The sequence below is a fragment of the Brachyhypopomus gauderio genome, chromosome 9, assembly GCF_052324685.1.
Source record: "Brachyhypopomus gauderio isolate BG-103 chromosome 9, BGAUD_0.2, whole genome shotgun sequence".
Lineage (NCBI taxonomy): Eukaryota > Metazoa > Chordata > Actinopteri > Gymnotiformes > Hypopomidae > Brachyhypopomus > Brachyhypopomus gauderio.
Genome location: NC_135219.1, coordinates 14806851 through 14825149, shown reverse-complemented (window position 1 = coordinate 14825149; position 18299 = coordinate 14806851). Strand labels below are relative to the sequence as shown.

The following is an 18299-nucleotide window of genomic DNA, read 5'->3' as shown; positions in this document are numbered from 1 at the left end:
ATTGCAATATTATGTGTCAAATATTTCTTCTTTCTGTTTTTTAAATAAAAAATTCCATAAGTGTATTTTTTGTTTCTTTCAGTAATACATATTTCCACACATTGATAAAGTACTGCCTGAAATAATATGCCATAAAATATTGAGATATTGAAAACTGGCCATTCTTTATTAGTTGTATTAGAGCATATGTTGTGTCTATTAAATAAAAATAGCTTTGTACAGTATTTCCAAAAGAAAAATGATAAACTAGATTACAGCTAAATTGGATATGATGAAATCAAACAGGGAAGTATAATATAATATACTTATAATACGTGTGTGTGTATATAACACACATTTTCAGTTTCTGACATTAGATGTCTTTTGAGATATAATCTACATTAACCCTGCATTCTTGCTGGAGGCATTAGAATCCTGTCCAACGACTCACATGAAGGCGAGCATGAGCTGAACTGTATGACAGGTTTTACACTCTAGCTACACTTTTGGCTTCTCTCTTGGTTCATAATTGTGGGTGTTGGGCATATAAACTGGTTTAGCAAGGGATGCATGTTTAGCTCCTGTCAAGCTGTCAGCACAGAGCAATTTTGAATCTCTCCTGTGTGTCTCTTTTGTGTCTCCTGTGTCTCACTGTCCTGCTGCAGAGTTAATGGGGCATCTTCATCCTGTATTGTGCACAATTTAATCCACTGCAAAATAAGGTGGAAGATGTCATGACTTGCACAATATTCTGTTTAGTCTACAAAATGCATAATCTACTGTAGTACCCGTTTACACAAGCATAGCCCTCATAATGTGTCTGCTTCCACCTACCTGTAAAGATTCTTCATTGTTTTGCAACGGATGTCAGTTTGGTCTTCCCTTCACGTTTGCTATTTTTATTCTAAAGGGGACAGACATGTTGAAGTTTAAAAATAATTTGGTGTGAGTGTTTAATGTAATGAAATGACATTACATGACTTTAGTGGCCTGCACTAGTAAAACTTCAAAAGTAAAACAAGGATATAAAAACAAAACAGGAAATACAGCAAGAAAAACTTGCAAAAGAAAATATTAAAAAATGTTTTTCAACAACACATAAAGAATAGTTAACTTACATTAGAAAGTACAAGTTTCACAATTTCATCTCGGACCTAGTGGGAAACAGATGATCAAACAAGAAGATCAAACGTGAACATTTTTTGCCTGTAAGACTCCATACATTTCCAACAAACAGCTATTGATAAAGGGAAAAAAATAAAAACTTACTCTTTTTTCTGCAAAACAACCTGTCAGCAAAATTAAGAAGCCCTATAATATAGAGGAGAAACAAATGTAGCCAACGCATTTGTCATGTATCAAATGTACCATCAGTGCTTTTGTGGAGAAATACTATTAAATGTACCTGTAAGGAGTTAACAATGGTGAAGGCATATTGCATCAAGACGCTGCTAAACGACTTGGGGTCCAGCAGAAACACAAACAGGCCCAAGATCCAAGTCCCTCCGAACACAGGAGTGAGGAAGACGATGACTTTGATGATGCTCCTGGCTGCCTCCTTGTTGTCTTTCTTGTTGCTCTCCGCTGCTCCGGGTTTCAGTAGAGTCGCCATCACCATAGCCATGCAAAATATATTAATGAACACGATGATGCCGACAGGGAGAAGAAAAGCAAACAGCGATCCCTTCAGCGTCCCGGCGTACGTCAGCCAACAGGTGGATCGGCTGTAATAGCTTACATCAGTCCTCTTGTTATAGTATATATACGTACTTCCCACTGTTAGCACTGGGCAAACGTAGCCAATAGTGTAGGAGAGAATCATGTACACCTTTTTCCTCAGTGTACTGAAGACAAAAATGAGCTGATGGAGAAGCATGACACTCAAGCAAAGCATCCAGAAGAACATAGCCAGGTAGAAGAAGTGCTTCACCAGCACCAGAACGAGGCAGAGAGTGTCCGTGAGGATGCTTTCAACACTAGAGGCTACGAAGCTACAGTCGGCTATGAGCAAACAAAAGGAAATGTTGAGGAGGGAGGTGTGACGGAAATGGGAGAGGTTGCTTTTAACCACGGCATTCCAGACCAAGAACTCGATGATGATGAAGACCACCAGGGAGCAAATGGAGATTCCCAGACCAACGTAAGTGATTTCGTCTAGTAGAGGCAGGGAGACTGGAGTCCTGGACATCAGCATAGAGAAGGAGGTCAGATGATCACACTCACAGTACCTGAAGTCACCAGAGCCTTGAGTCAGGTTGCAGCCTTCTTCTGACCACTGTTGTTCTGTGGTGTTCCAAAACACGCAGTACAGGTCCGCGTTGCTAGAATCACCCACTGAAAAGCCCATTCTGATATTAACAGGGGAGGTTCTGTTCTCTGTGGTGACACTAACAACCAAGCTTGGAAAAATTGAGTCCTTAAAATCCCCTTTGGGAAGTCGATCCGCCAGGCTTTGGAGTCCTACAGTTTTCACCACAGAAGCGGAGGAGTTCAGCTCAAGATCCACATTAAACACTGTTCTGTTGCAAACACTGCTTTGCCGACAGACCTGAAGTTGGATGTTTGAAGTGTTATATCCATCATTGGTGTTTAGTTTGATGTTATGAACCAGAGTTTCCACGGAGGACAAGTAACTTGAAGCCAGGGCACCATCACGTGTGTCATCTCCAGACACCCAGCTGTTGTTCAACATATTGCTTGCTGAGTCAATGAAATTCTGAAACATACAGTTTTACTTTTTGGAATAGTTTTTGACAAAATAAGTAATTTTCTCTGCCATTTTCAAAATATGTCAGAGTTCATTTGTGCACTCAACACTTTAAGCAGCTTATGTTTGAACATTCTGTGCATAACCAGTTGTGCAATTTTATGTTCTTTTCATGTCTAAAGCTGTTTGTTATTTAATTAGAAACAGTGTCCAGTTTTATTATCTTTACCAGTCATACAAGTTACTGCACAAATAACAACCAAAGACTGTCTGAAAGTTTAAACCTAACCCTAGATTGCCAACAAATCCTCATAAACCACATCAAAGGACAAGTCATTGTTGCAGTATAGCAGCATAGCAGCTTTCAGAGAATGAAAGTACACCCTCCTAAAGTTTTGATTTGGGGAAAGTGGGGGTTAAAGGTCACATACAAGCTAACAGTTGAGCAGTGGCCACATGAAACTGGGTGCTGGGGGGGGGGGGGGGGGGGTCACTCACAGGCAGCAGGCTTTCATTTAGAGTGAATCTGACTGATGCACGGCTCATGGTGTCGAAAACGCTGACTGTAGACGAAACGTCGCCATAAGTGATGTTTCCGTTTCCAGTGGTGTTCCTCAGATTATCGAAGATGGAATGTGCTTGGTCCTGAGTAGCCCCTACTCCTTTCTCGAAATCCTGAAATGAGGTTCATGAATGAAGAAATCAGTGAACATCTGCAGGAAATGAATAAGTTAAATAATAAAGTAGCGCTTACCCCTGCTGTGGAAGTCAATACATTTATTTCCTGTTTGACACAGAAACTGACAGGATCTCCCCAGACTCCACCGTTGCACGTTCGTATAATCGTACCGAGCCTGCCGAGCTCAGTACAGAGGATTGTTGCTGTCGTCCCATTCTTTGACTTTGGCCAGATACCGTCTACTTCACAGAATTCATCGCCAGCTAGATAAACATTTTGGTCACTTAGAGGTTGCAAATTTGGTTTTCCATAAAAATGATTTAAAGGGCCACTGCATTCCAGTTGCTCCACAGCATAACTGCAGCCATAATTATTACTCTTACTGTACTCACGGTATATGATCGGTATGCTAAGATTGACAGTTCGAGTCTGGTCCACACTGTTTGTGATTTTACAGCCAATTATTTCTGGTGATGGCACACTCTTTTTGTTGCAGTGGATCGTAAACGTTTTGTTATAGACGATTATATTGTTGTAAACTGAAAAACAAAACCAGTGATATAAAATTTCTGCTGGTGTTTCTTAGAATACTATCATTGTTAATTGAACATTTATTAAAATATAAGTAAATGATCTTTTTATCCTTTGGAAATAGATTATGTATAATATTCATGAGCTCGGTGGTGTGATGAATACCTGACTGTTGTGGTGTTACGTCATTGAGTGTAACTGTGTAATTCTCCACACTGGTCTTAATGGAACACTTCACATTGAATGAAACGTCGAGTGCGGCGGTGCAGTCCAGGTTTGTTGGTGTGCTCGTGACGTTAACTATTTCTGGTAGGAGTGCAACTTTAAGTTCTGCTGAAGCCATATGAGACACTGAGCCTTGGGTTAGCATGCAGGTGTAAATTCCTGAAATGTAGTCAACATTACGAAGAAATTGCATGGCACAAGAAGAAAAGAATCAACATGTCTGTCTGCCTGCCTGTTTGTTTGCTTGTTTTGTGCCAGTTAGTGTTGTGGATTTGCTTGTATGGCACATAGAAGAGCAGCATAACTGGAAGAATTTCAGTTCTGTTAAATAAACATGCTGTTAAGTTTCCTCAGGATCTTGCATCATTCGTATCGATTATGCAGGATAATTGTTTTTGCAAGTAAATGCCCAATTTTGAACATTCACTGTGCAGACACCCATATTCTACTGACGGCTGGTAATGAAAGAATTAAATGAAAGAAACACCCAGGTGACCTGAGTGATGCATTTGATGACATCTGGAGCTTTTAAAAAGCTAAAAATGCCTATAATTTGATACAAGATCTCTTTTGACCTTTTCAGAAAGGGCAAAAAGTTCCGCAGTCTTCATAGCAGATCTGCCAGGTTAAAACAGTTTGCTCCCACCTGCTACTCCAGGTCTTTTGATTGTTCCACACCTGGGAGTTCCAGTGCAGTACACCTTTTGTGTAACATTCCTATTTATTATTTATTCATTTATTTTTGTGGTGTACCAACATCATAATCTTTTAATCTACTTTGCAACATTTGTACTACTGCTGATGTTTATTCAGATCTAATCTGAGCCAATGCAACGTAATTTCTTTTGAAATGCACACAGTGAGGTATAAATTTGAATGATAAAGTCTGTCAAAGTCTAAGTCTAATAAGAGGTGGAATCTTAATTGGTGTCCTTATGAAATAGAGGTGGAATCTTATTGGTGTTCTTATGAAAAGCTTTCAGTATGGCTACTCCTGACATCAACAATGTTTTAGGAAATAAAAAAATTGCAATGTCATTTTCACTACAATAAAGTAATGAAAATATTCTATAGGGTTGTGGCACTTACCTGCCCAAAACCATGTTATGTTGGTGAGGCTGATGGTTGTCCTGTCTGTACAAGATGCTGATAGGATGACCTCTGACCCAGCACCAATGATCTGTGGGTCTTGGCCCGGACGGGTAACCTGCCACATGCATGTATCCATTTTTTCCTCCATGCTGCAGTTTAGGGTGTATTGTGAGTTATAGCACACCTTTTGTGGAGGAACTTCAATAATGACCAGTCCTGTGAGGTTTAAAAATCAAATATACATATAGACAATTTACAATGTTGTTCAAAACTATAGCTCTTTTAAGATGTGATGTGAAAGTGAAGATGAAGGTGTCATATTCACCTTGGGATGTAGCATTAACAGTTATTATGTTACTATAATTCGCCTGCAGTGTGGTAATTAATTTTTGCAGTTTTTCAGTCTTAAATGTGGCATTGAGAGTCACTATAAAATCCTGAATACTGATGTGTCCAAAGTTAGAACAGAAGAAAATTATGTTAGTAAAAAGAACATAATAATCATCTGAAAGTCAAATGGATGTAAGGGTAGCACTTTAGGACAAAGGGGTTGAGGTTTTAAATACCCGCTTTGTGGTGTTGTGGTGGTAATGGAGTCGAACCCATTCAAGAGTTTGAATGATGATAAGAGCTGATGGGAGGAGAAATATTGTAAGCATTCAGATGTTTGATTCCTAATCTTGAGGATAAGAATTCATACTGCATAATAATCTGGTGTGAACAAGTTATGACTCTCAGTAGCATATACATTTGTGACTGCACTGCTACTTTTAGTTAAACTTCTGGGTTGTGGGTCACAGATTCAGTACACTGGAGAGGTTATACTTGAGAAAGAAGAGGTTCAAGCATACTGCAGGTTCATAATCCGTTGCTGTTGTCATGGTAATAGTTCCAATGATGGAAACTGTGTAAAAAAAAAAAACATTTTAGAGTGTGTAAACAGCCACAAGGTGTTATTGTGGTTACCGCTGTAGTGTTCCCTCACCGTTTGTTTGCGGTACACACAGTGGGATGGAATCCGATATATCTGCCATGCACAGGTAGTTGTTGCAACAGGTGCTCACTTTGTCGCACACAGTGTCGCTCCAAATGTAGCCCTCTTCACACCAGCAGGTTGTGTCTTTGCCAATGATCTCGCATTCTAAGGCAGCACACAGGAACCCAATCAACAGGATTAAATCAGCAATAATTATAATGTACACAATTTCCATCCAGACTGACAAGTACAATTTGTTGGTATCGCTGCTGTCTTGTGATGTATTGAACACCATTTAAGCCTTGTGTGTGTTATAATCTTCACTTTAGTATGTTTGCATTAACTGCTACACTCACTAGGATTATGGTTGCCAGAAAACTTTGAAAGTAAAAAGCAAATAAACAGAAAAGTACTTTAAAATTATCATTAAACTTTGTGTACTCATCAATAATAATGCAAGTACAGGTTAATAATTTGGAATTATGAATCAATATATGCTGGGAAGTATTAACTCTCAACCCTCAACCAATGGGCCAACACAGGTGTTGGTCGTACAAATGGGCAGTCTGGGTAGACTGTGGAATTATACATTTTGAACTATTAAGATATTAAGAACTGCACATTGATTGATGTATATGATTAATCATTATGCCCAGGGATATTCTACTACTAGTATAAATTAAGAGGAATTTAAGTTGAGTTAAATTTTGCAATTGTTATTTGCATATTTGTAAGAATATCTGAGACAATGGCATACATATATTACACAAAAATGACTACAAAAGTACTTTATTATTATTAAAGTTTCGCTTTTGTAAGGATATACTGAGGCCTACGTCCAGTCATTGTAGCTTCCACAATGGTTGCAGAGTCTATGATGAGCTGATCAAGTCCAGACAGAAAGTTTGCCACATCTAGGGATGAATTTCCCTCTATCAGCACCTCTGCCATGTATATGTTGGAAGTGTCCCCCGAGGAAACTTGAACAGAACACATTTACACCGATTAGGAATCATGTATGAAGGGAAGCAACCTCTCCACGCAGCTCTGGACCACTGAATGGATTCAGTAGTCTCTGTAACTGGGGCTTATGTTGCACAATGCTGATACTGAAGAACACATGTTCTCTGATCATGAGATGCCACAACATGTGAGGTATTAAACACAGAATATATTTAAATACAAAAATCAGATTAAGGTGCTGGTCAGTGCTGCATACAAACAATACAATACTGCATAAAAATACTTTATTTTAGAGTTGAAAGAACTTTGGTTGTGTCCATATTAAAACCACTAGAAACCCAGTTATTGTTGATACAATATACTCACCCATATGTGAGATCTGTTGGACGAGAAATAAAAGGAAGTGATTCTCTAAGTGTGTAGCCAGTGTCTCTTAACCACAGTTAAACTGTACAGTACACAAAACTCTGAGCTTTACCTGGAAGCAAAACAGTAGAAATCCACATAGAGGCATGCTGGGGACTTTTATTTTATTGACCCTAAGAGAGACACAACATACAACATGTTCAAAACAGAAGCACCAATGGCAGTAACAGTAAACATATTGGAATAGATTTGAAGCATATAGTATGTTACATCTATGATGGTATCAGTACTGTATGTATGAAACCTTTGGTCCATCAACTCTTTGGGACAGCCGACCAAACACATGTGAATCATGTTTACCAAGAGCATGCTCATTGGCTGGATGTTCTTTATCTCTTAGTTTTTACAGTAAGAATGCACAATTGCAGTTTAACAACAATCTAAAACATTATTTGCTTAGATAATGATGCTAAGTGCTGGTCACTAAAGCAGGATGTTAAATTTGGCTGTACACGTCCTTTAATTGGAAGGACATAAAAAGCTCCAGGCCTATCAACTGACAGAACAGAAATTACTACCCATAGTAGTTCATTACAATGTCCTGGAAAGCCAAAGTACACTCACAATGAAAATACTCCTGGCCACTAGGGGCACTTCACAAGTTGAGCTTTTATATATATATATATATATATATATATATATATATATATATATATATATATATATATATATATATATATAAAGAAGAAGAACTAAAACAGAGTGGACAGAAGGATTTTAGCACCCCACATTAAAACAGTGTGAGTCTTAAAGAAAGGTATTCATTTTTTTGGACATTTACAGCAAGAAGGAAAACTAATGAAGAGTAAATAGTTTTCTGATGAGTCCATGATTCAGTCTTCACAAATTCACATTGAAAATGTCGACCTCTAGTGGCCAACTTCAGCTTTTTGTGAAGTTTTTTTTCCCATTTTGCTTAATACTGTTGTGTTGCGGTTTAATTCTAATGGCACTTAATGTTTTAGTGCAGTGAGCTTTTGATTATTTATACAATTTTCTTTCCCTAACACCTATAAGGAATGTAGATGCACTGAGTGGTGTATATACTTTATATTATTGGTTAAAATATTTTAAGCAGTTGGATACTGACTTTGGAGCTAGTAGGCAAGAAATTGTTTATCATGGATGAGTAATAATTAAAATGACTTTGGAGCTGCACAGGTCAGAACTAGAGCAGGATCTTCTCTGCTTTAGTTACTTTGCATGTGGGCACCTGGATAATCTAATCCAATCTCCCTGTACCTGCATAATCTAACCCACTTTCACTGTATCTGCATAATCTAATCCAATCTCCCTGTACCTACATAATCTAACCCACTCTCACTGTATCTACATAATCTAATCCAATCTCCATGTACCTGCATAATCTAAACCACTCTCACTGTATGTGCATAATCTAATCTAATCTCCCTGTACCTGCATAATCTAAACCACTCTCACTGTATCTGCATAATCTAACCCACTCTCCCTGTACCTGGATAACCTAACCCATTCTCACTGTACCTCCATCCTTGAAATAAATAGCATCTTTCCACATTTGTTTTGGTATAGTGCTAAAAACATCTTTTGTTTGTATGCAGGCCTGTTTGATAACCACACTCACAGATACACTATATTGCCAAAAGTGTTCGCTCATCCATCCAAATTATCGGAATCAGGTGTTCCAATCACTTTCATGGCCACAGGTGAATAAAATTAAGCACCTAGGCATGTAGACTATTACAAGAATTTATGAAAGAATGGGTCACTCTCAGGAGCTCAGTGAATTCCAGCGTGGAACTGTGATAGGATGCCACCACTGCAACAAATCCAGATGAAATTTCCTCGCTCCTAAATATTCTACAGTCAACAGTCAGCTGTATTATAAGAAAATGGAAGTGTTTGGGAATGACAGCAACTCAGTCACAAAGTGGTAGGCCACGTAAACTGACGGAGTGGGGTCAGTGGATGCTGAAGTGCATAGTGCGAATAAGCCGCTAACTTTCTGCAGAGTCAATCACTACAGACATCCAAACTTCATGTGGCCTTCAGATTAGCTCAAGAACAGTGTGCAGAGAGCTTCATGGAATGGGTTCCATGGTCGAGCAGCTGCACCCAAGCCATACATCACCAAGTGCAATGCCTAGTGTCGGATGCAGTGGTGTAAAGTACGCCACCACTGGACTCTAGAGCAGTGGAGGCGCGTTCTCTGGAGTGACAAATCACACTTCTTCATCTGGCAATCTGATGGACATGTCTGGGTTTGGCAGTTGCTAGGAGAACTGTACTTGTCTGACTGCATTGTGCCAAGTGTAAAGTTTGGTGGAGGGGGGATTGTGGTGTGGGGTTGTTTTTCAGGAGCTGGGCTTAGCCCTTTAGTTCCAGTGAAAGGAACGCTGAATGCTTCAGCATACCAAGACATTTTGGACATTTCTATGCTCCCAACTTTGTGGGAACAGTTTGGAGCTGGCCCCTTCCTTTTCCAACATGACTGTGCACCAGTGCACAAAGCAAGGTCCATAAAGACATGGATGGCAGAGTCTGGTGTGGATGAACTTGACTGGCCTGCACAGAGTCCTGACCTCAACCCAATAGAACACCTTTGGGATGAATTAGAGCAGAGACTGAGAGCCAGGCATGGTTGTCCAACATCAGTATGTCACCTCACAAATGTGCTTCTGGAAGAATGGTCAACAATTCCCATAAACACACGCCTAAACATTGTGGACAGCCTTCCTAGAAGAGTGGAAGCTGCTCTAGCTACAAAGGGTGGACCAGCTTTATATTGAACCCTATGGATTAGGAATGTGATGCCACTTAAGCTCATATGTGAGTCTAGGAAGGAGAGTACTTTTGGCAATATAGTGTATATCAGGTATTCAGAGCTCTCCTCATGCATGAGTGCAGCTGTAATTGAACCATGCATAACCATGTATATAAGACGTCATCTCATTTACATTTCAAATATTGTCCTCTGTAGTTCACACGATGCATTTGAACTTTTCTTGTCACTGAATAAAACAAAATATAATTTCAGCAAATTCTGCATTCTTAGCTCGTTCAGGTATGACGTGCTCCTCACTGCTATCATGCGTGATAGCAGACGATGCTGTTTTGCATTTTAGGTGAAGATAATTATCTTTGTGCTCTGAAACTTTGAAACTCTCTGTATCTCTGAATGCTTCTCTCATTTCCAAAAAGCTTGTTGTGCGTTTGATTTTTAATAGCAGCATTTGCAAAATTTGCAAAACTTTACAGAAAGGCAAAGAAAAGAGGCAAAATAATCCCATCAAGCTTTTCTGTGTGACCAATCAGCAGTTTTCCCTCAGCTCTCCCAGTGACATGATCAGACTCACTGCAGTGGTAACACAAGCTGAACTGCAGTGGTAACAGAAATACAATTCTACTGCTGTGATTCTTTACATTTATTTATTTAATTATTATTATTATTTTTTTACTAATTACAGTTTTAGCCAGATAATCTGTACTATGTAAGGAGGGAATATATGTGTCAAGATCACGAGCACACAAATTCACTATATGAATTGTCAACATTTTACTTTTTACATGTTGGTAAAAAATTAATATTCTTTATTTATTAAGTCATTACAATTGATATTTTAAAAGGAAATTTGCTAATGTGCTACTATTAGCTACTAATGTGCTAATGTGCTACTAATTAAATGTGCTACTTTATCTTAATATCACTAATAAGGGATAAATGTAAACAAGTATACAGAAAGATGATACTGACCTTAAGATCTGCATTATAAAGGTGGCGTGAGGCTTGGGGCGCTTTGTCATAACATCACAGTGCCAGCACCACGGCTGTGAGAGGGAGTCTGTAATGAAGAAGATTACCTAACCCGAGGTGGAACGAACAAGTCAAGGCCATTTACAAACGCCCCATCTCCATTTGCATTTTTGCATGCTGTAGTTTCTTGTGCCATCTGGCCAAGTCAACAAATAATTTTATGGGTTCACGTTTTCCATTGACATTTGGCTAACAAATCTAGCTGTGTTCTTGTTGGACTTCCAAGAGCTTTACAACTTGTTTATAGAGGTCGCCGTAACTTGCACTTTGTAATTAAGGGTCCCTGGCAATGATTCTGCAGATTGTTCTTTCTTATTGGCTATAATTTAGATTTTGTGGAACAACTCTAAACATGTTCAGCTGTGAAAAAAAAAAACATGTGAATCCTTTAGAATTATCTAAATTTCTTCATGATTATATGGTCCGGCTAGTCAAACGTTTTGAAGGGAAAAACATAAATACATAGTGGTACAATATTTGAACTTATGTCTGTCTAAAAGTGGTTTAAGTTCATGTATATTTTAGTCTTGTTTGAATGGCTAGCTTCAGATCACACCATAGTACTTTAATATATCTGAGTTCAGGTCTGAGGCCATGAAAGGTTTATGAAAGGGAACCTGAACATCCAAATAGAAACGGTTTCAGCTGTCCTCCCCAATTCAACTGGAAATTACATTTCTTGCCAGTTTTTGAATGTGAACATATATAGTGTTAAGTGAAACTTGTTTGTAATTCAGCTTGTGAGGTTAAATCAAGGGGCCCTGTTTTCCTGACACAATACCAAATTCCAGTCACAGTCCCAAGATGTGAGGAAGCATACATTTTCATTCAAACACTTGTGTGCTATGCAAAAAACATTTGTGCAGCCTTGTACAAATGTTTCATGTAATGTGTGACATATTCATTGGTCAGCGCATCTTAAATGTGCCTAAATGTTTGCGCCTTGACAGTTAGTTTATATTCCCATAAACTGGCAATAAAGTGTATTTGTAGTCTGTAGTATGTGATCTGAGTTTTGGACACAGCAATGCTAAGGTGTGGGTTTCAATGGTGAAACGGTAAATATACTTTCCAAAATTCTGTATTGGATTAAATATTTCCAGAGCAAAACAAATTTTGTTGATTTGCCATGTTGTCCTAGAGTATACCACAAATAATACGCTGGTATTCCGAGGGGTTGTTTTTCCCGGGCTCATTGTGGTCACGTGTCCGTTAGCCTTAGCCTGTCTTGGCCTGCATATCTATTACTGTGCCTGACATAAGGGTTTTACACCTAGCAGCACCATGCCAAATATTTGACTACATGTGCATATGATCGTCTAGTTATGAAAATTGAGCACTACAGTCATATATCTCATTCCATTCCAGTCTCAGAAACCTGGCAAATGAGCAAAGGGCATGTTGAGGGGAAGAATTACCACACAAGTTAATGAAAAGCTACACACCATCTACAAAAAAGACAAACTGCTTTACATTATGTTGGCTTGCACCTTATAATAAATATATTTAGATGGATTCCAAATAATCCACCATATCAGCTTTATTGAGATAAAATGGATAAGAGGAAAAACATCTTTGCAGCCATTCAGAGTGTGCAAAGTTATTTACTCCTATATAACAGTCAAACAGACCTAGATGAATAAATCACTGAATGAATGGGTCAGACCAGAATACTAATGGTTATCAAGCATTGCCATTACTCATCGCTGACTTACAGCGCTAGGCCTTGTGGTAGGATGAGAATAAAGTTATCATTAAAACAAACATTTATGCAAAAGGACACTTTTTCATCCTCTCCTGCACATTGAAATCATCTCCCAAAAGCTATGTATGTCAAGGAGTTGGACTGTCATTTGCAAATGAGTCAGCCTTGTTTTCTTGGAATTTGTTAGTGAAATTGGCATCCACGGAACCCTCAGTGTTTTGTGTCCTCATTCAAAATGAGGAGACATCATTTAGGTGACAAAGACCTATTACTGTGTGTGACGCCTGATGTGAGCTAACTCCTTAACTAACACAAATCAGAAAAATCTAAGTATAAAAAACAAAACACCCAAGTAAATAAGAAAACCCTTCCTCCTTACGAATTATGTGTATATTCAAGAAAAAAAAAACATGTTGGTTCATCATGTTCAGGCTTCAAAATATATACTTCACGAGATGCCTCAGCAGTACGAGAGGAGCTATATGCTGTTCATACCACTAAGTCAACAAATACTGTTTACCAAATAGGCCACAATATTCACACAATAGAGTGAGCTGCTGGACAGAAATCACGCCAGAAGGAAGTATCCAACTTCTGGTGCTCATCATCGTGCTCCTTATAGGTTACTCCCCCTGCTGGCAAGCATCTGTCACGTACCCACCTAAAAATACTCGACAAAAAGACTGCAACAAGTAGTACACGGTCGTAACACGGAGTCCAGATGACCTACCGAATACCCCAGATGAGTTTAAAGTCTGGACTGTAAACAGTACAATGAAGTACCAGGTACGGTCACCAGAGTTGTCAATTCCAGGTTCAGAAAGTAAATAAATGACTTTTACTTTCTGAACCTGGAATTGACACCTCTGACGGTCATAAAATCAGAGGTGGACATTACAGGTTCAGAAAGTAAAACTCCTTCCCAGGAATTTATTCAGGCTTGCTGGATTTTCTAATTAGTGTAAGCAGGTAAAATTAGTGCAATCAACACAATCCAGGAAGCCTGGCAAAATCTTGGTGAGGACTTTTACTTTCTGAACCTGGAATGTGCACCTCTGCATAAAACCAGAAACAATCATTTAATCTTTATTTTATGCAGAGCTTAACACCCCCACATTTGCTGAACCACACCCATCTCAAAACTTTTTAAAATCATCGTAAAACTGTGATTTTAACTCCAACTACCTGATGATTATGGCATATAATTTGGTGGAAATGCTTGTTTATCTACTGGACAGGCCTTATGCTGCAGAAATCCTATAATATTCTAGGACGTTGTAGAAGAATCCTGTGTGCTTTGATAATAACTAGATGAAACTGGTAAATGTTTGTGGATCCCTTATGCAACACACTACTTAAATGACATGTACATTTCGCCTAATGAGAAGACATAGTTCACGTAGGCATCCACCCGTCCATTCACCTACCCAAATGTGTCAACCTATTTTGGTGCGGAGAAAGCGTACTTAAGTATATAATGGCCAAGGCCTCCACCGCTACAAATGGCTTTACTGTTCAAAATATTCAAACAAAACCAAACCGCGGGACATGTTACGAAAGCGGTGCTAATATGCTGAGTTAAAGGAAAGGCGACGAAGAGTAAACTCTCGCGAGGCAGGAGGAGCGACAGCCACTCTCAAAAGGAGGGAAAACACCTTTCGCAAAAACGCCTCATTTTGTGAGTAAAGTTTAAGTAAAAACCTAAAACCGTTGCACTGTGATACTCTTGTAAACACCACTGTATTTCTAAACCAGAATAACATTACCATGTTCCAAGGCTTAGGAGTTGGATAATGGTAGAAAGCTCGTGAAACGTGCTGTATTTCAGTCCTTGCTTCTCGTAGTAAAGAAAGAAACATGGATTAACCAGCAGAGGGCACTGTTGTTACGATGCTGATTATACTGTATTCTTAGCGGTTTTTTGTAGGCCCTACACGTACACTGCCTAGTGGGTTGATGTTGTTTTAAATGATAACACTCTTAACTTAAGACCTACTTGTGCCCATCGAGATTATACAACGAGTTTTATTTTTTAGCTGACATTTGGCTGACATTCCTAATACTCCAAAATATAACAAATGCTGCATGCATCTATTTATTTTTAAGAATTACTGGTCTGTGTACCTGTAGCCCAAGAATGAAACCTAGTGTGGCAAATAGTATGTGCACATAGTGTATTACTGTTTTATTAATATATGGTTAATTTATTTATTAGAAGTGAATGTTGTATGAAACAAGATCAACTTATGACTGACGGATGCCCAGCAACAGAAGTATAACGCAAAACACAAAAGTGGCCTTATTTCATGGTGCTGGACACCTGGCCGGTTAACCTGTGTTTTGAGAGATGCCAGGTCATATGCTGAGTTTCACAGTGGAATGGCCTCTACAGCCACAAGAACTGATAAGAGGAAATATATAAAATAAGAGTCAAACATTATGCGTTACGCAAGTTAGTGGAGAGATATAATTAAAGGTTTCCATTCGTTTTGTGTCTGCATGGGTTGTGGGTTTGGTTCCCAAGCTCCAGGCCATGACTGAATTGCCCTTGTGCAAGGCACTTAACCCCTGCTCCCCGGGCATCAAGCTAGTGGCTGCCCACCGCTCTGGGTACGTGTGCACCACAGCCTCCTCGTGATCTCTAGTGTGTGTGTTTTCACTGCACAGATGGGTAAATGTGGAGGACAATTTTCATTTTGAGTGAATCACAATTGACAAATATGGCACATTTACATTTTTTAAGAGAGCTACTGAAAAGATCATTAGAGCAGCAAGTAAATCAACAGGTAAAAATATGTAATGTATATGTAAATCACCAGAAAGTTGACAAAGTTGGAGTTATATACAACCATTCAGTGCAAATATTACATACATTCCTAACTATGAAATAATTATCTAAGCAGATAATTGTTTACAAAATTAACCAAGCCAAGGCACTGGCCTTTGGAAGTAAGCTGGTTTTTATCCAAAGCTCTGTAATACCTTTTGTTTTAACAGTCAGAGATGTTCTGTGATTGACAGCCAGTGTAGTTTATGTGCACATTCTGTGGATGACTCAAGATTGCACCGGATAACTTGATGTGCCAGTGAATTTAAATGTGAGTGAGTTGCTTGAAGAAACAGCCGAAGACTAAGAAACTTCTGATATGTAGTAGATGTCTGGGAATAGTATGAAGTCAGGATATTAGTGCTTTACAGTAGACGTGGGGACAGGGTGTACGGACATACAAATGAAAACCAAAAACAAAACAAGAAATATAGGCAGATATATGAAACACTGATAAACACAATATAAATTCAGTTAAACAATTCAAGCATTTGTATACCTCATGTTGAAAATAATTTAATGATTTTAAACTTTATATAGATTGTGGGTTTGAAAATGTGCAGGTATGTATGCATTGTAATTTACAATATGCCGTCACTTACCTGTCCTCGGGAATGTGTGAATCGCCACCATTAAAAGGTGACGGGCCTCCACGAGTAGCCTAAAACGGAAAGGTAACATATAAACCATTAACTTAAAATTACATAAATTACATAACTTAAAAAGACAAAAAAAAATCACAGAAAAAGCACAGGAGCCCAGACTGCAGGGGATTTTACCTTGACTGAGGTTTGAGAGAATATTTGTTAATTTCAGTTTTCTTGAGAGTTCCTCCCGGATCTGTGAGCCAAAACCAGGAAACAGCTTCAGAAGATAATTTATTATATCGCACGCTCCATTTTTACACTTAAGCCGCAGCAATGATCACTGTGAGGTCACTGACCCTAAAGCCCATAACTCCTTATAGAGTATATCTAGATATTATAATGAACACAGATATATGTGTATCACAGACATACGTGTATCACAACAGAGATTAGAATCTTGAAGGTCCAGTCTCTGTTATATCAAGTATTTATTTTGATGTTAAAATTTGTGTTACAAACTTTACTCTAAGTAGGCTAAAATAGGTCCTGGAACCTGAAATCTGAACCACACAAGGTGACCCAGACAGGGCTTTCTCTGTGATACACCACTCAAATGTCATATATCAGATGCCATATATAGATATGATCATAATGATCTCAATCTTCTAGGTAACATTAAAATTTTTGATTCACAAAGATTTCCCAGTTTCTAGAGTTTCCCTGCTGAATTACTACACTGCCCCAGTGTGGGTGGCTTATTGTGGTGGTAACAGTGCTGAGTTGGTGTCCTGTGTGGGTCTGGAATTTAATCCCCCATCTACACAAGTGTACCACACTGTACCATTACGAGGCCCCTGGGCAAGACTCCTAGCACATCATTCACCCACCTCTACAGCATTGTGATTTTCAATGACATTTTTTAAAAGTAAAAATGTAAAAGTAGTCTGTGTGTTTATGTAAGAGGGCACCCCTTTTTGGCCAGCCGAATAGCTATTTGTAGTCTGGACTATAATGTGAACAGGATTACTTAAGGTGCCTATACACCATTAAGCTTTTTGAGTCTTAGAGTATTAAGTTCTCATTTTCACCTGTGTCGGTGATCATTGGTAAGGATTGACATAGGCACATGGGAACACACACCTTATTATCCAGTAGAATTCCGAATACCAAAATAAAAAAGCCCTGTAAAGAGATAACGGTAAGCATCTGTACGTATTACCTCAGACTGTGCTCTTTAGAGATAAAGTTAATACAGTGTTCTATATTAATACTACATATTTAAGCATTTGTTTGTTTTTTTATATTTTACAGTGTAAATCTAAAATAGCTAAATAATTATAATGTTGTTATTTACACGTCTTTAACTCAAAACCTCCTGACTGATCAGTGGAAAGTATTTGCTTTCTAGGTCAGTCTTTTAAGGAAAAGAAAGTGAACACTGCTGTTTAGACATGTGTCTTTCACTATACAACAAACACATGAAAAAATAATATTAGTACCTGCAGTGAATTGAGGAATGCAAAGACAGCATGAATGGCAAAATCTGAGGATACCACGGTCCCGATGCCGAATCCCCAGGTCAGACCAAAGAGAGGGGTTAAAATCCCCACACATCTGGCAATGACCACTAACGCATGTTTCTCATCTGGCTGTCTGGAGGCAGTAACTCCTCTCCTCAACATCTTATGTATGACCACGATGAGCACCAAGAAATTTGTAAATACAATCGTCAGAGCTGGAATCACAAATGCCAGGAGGGCCTTTGTTTGATACCAGTTCAGCCAACATGCGTTCATTTCTTCAACATAT

The 18299-nt window shown here is 38.7% G+C and overlaps 1 protein-coding gene across 1 annotated transcript; it reads right to left on the bottom strand.

The window, feature by feature from the left end:
- Position 1: 1 nt before the first annotated feature.
- Positions 2-17928, bottom strand: adgrf3b (adhesion G protein-coupled receptor F3b). The gene is made up of 21 exons (XM_077017457.1): positions 17631-17928; positions 16683-16743; positions 16506-16564; positions 11312-11399; positions 7631-7691; positions 7519-7531; positions 7026-7169; positions 6199-6354; positions 6065-6117; positions 5780-5844; positions 5539-5657; positions 5211-5429; positions 4062-4280; positions 3758-3904; positions 3441-3628; positions 3185-3361; positions 1385-2695; positions 1249-1290; positions 1098-1133; positions 814-883; positions 2-689 (listed from the first exon to the last, which is right to left on the bottom strand). The coding sequence occupies exons 3-20, from the start codon at positions 16534-16536 to the stop codon at positions 827-829; spliced, it is 3126 nt and encodes a 1041-aa protein (XP_076873572.1). The 5' UTR covers positions 16537-16564; positions 16683-16743; positions 17631-17928; the 3' UTR covers positions 2-689; positions 814-826.
- Between the last annotated feature and the right edge of the window lie 371 nt (positions 17929-18299).

What these genes read in the sequence shown, in the direction of transcription:
- adgrf3b (XM_077017457.1), bottom strand. Translation starts at nt 16,536, where the DNA reads ATGGTGGCGATTCACACATTCCCGAGGACAG. An exon ending in CATAACATGGTTTTGGGCAG is followed by an intron (nt 4,281 to 5,210) that starts GTAAGTGCCACA and finishes ACTACATTTCAG; the next exon opens with GAATTTACACCTGCATGCTA. An exon ending in CGTAACACCACAACAGTCAG is followed by an intron (nt 3,905 to 4,061) that starts GTATTCATCACA and finishes TTTGTTTTTCAG; the next exon opens with TTTACAACAATATAATCGTC.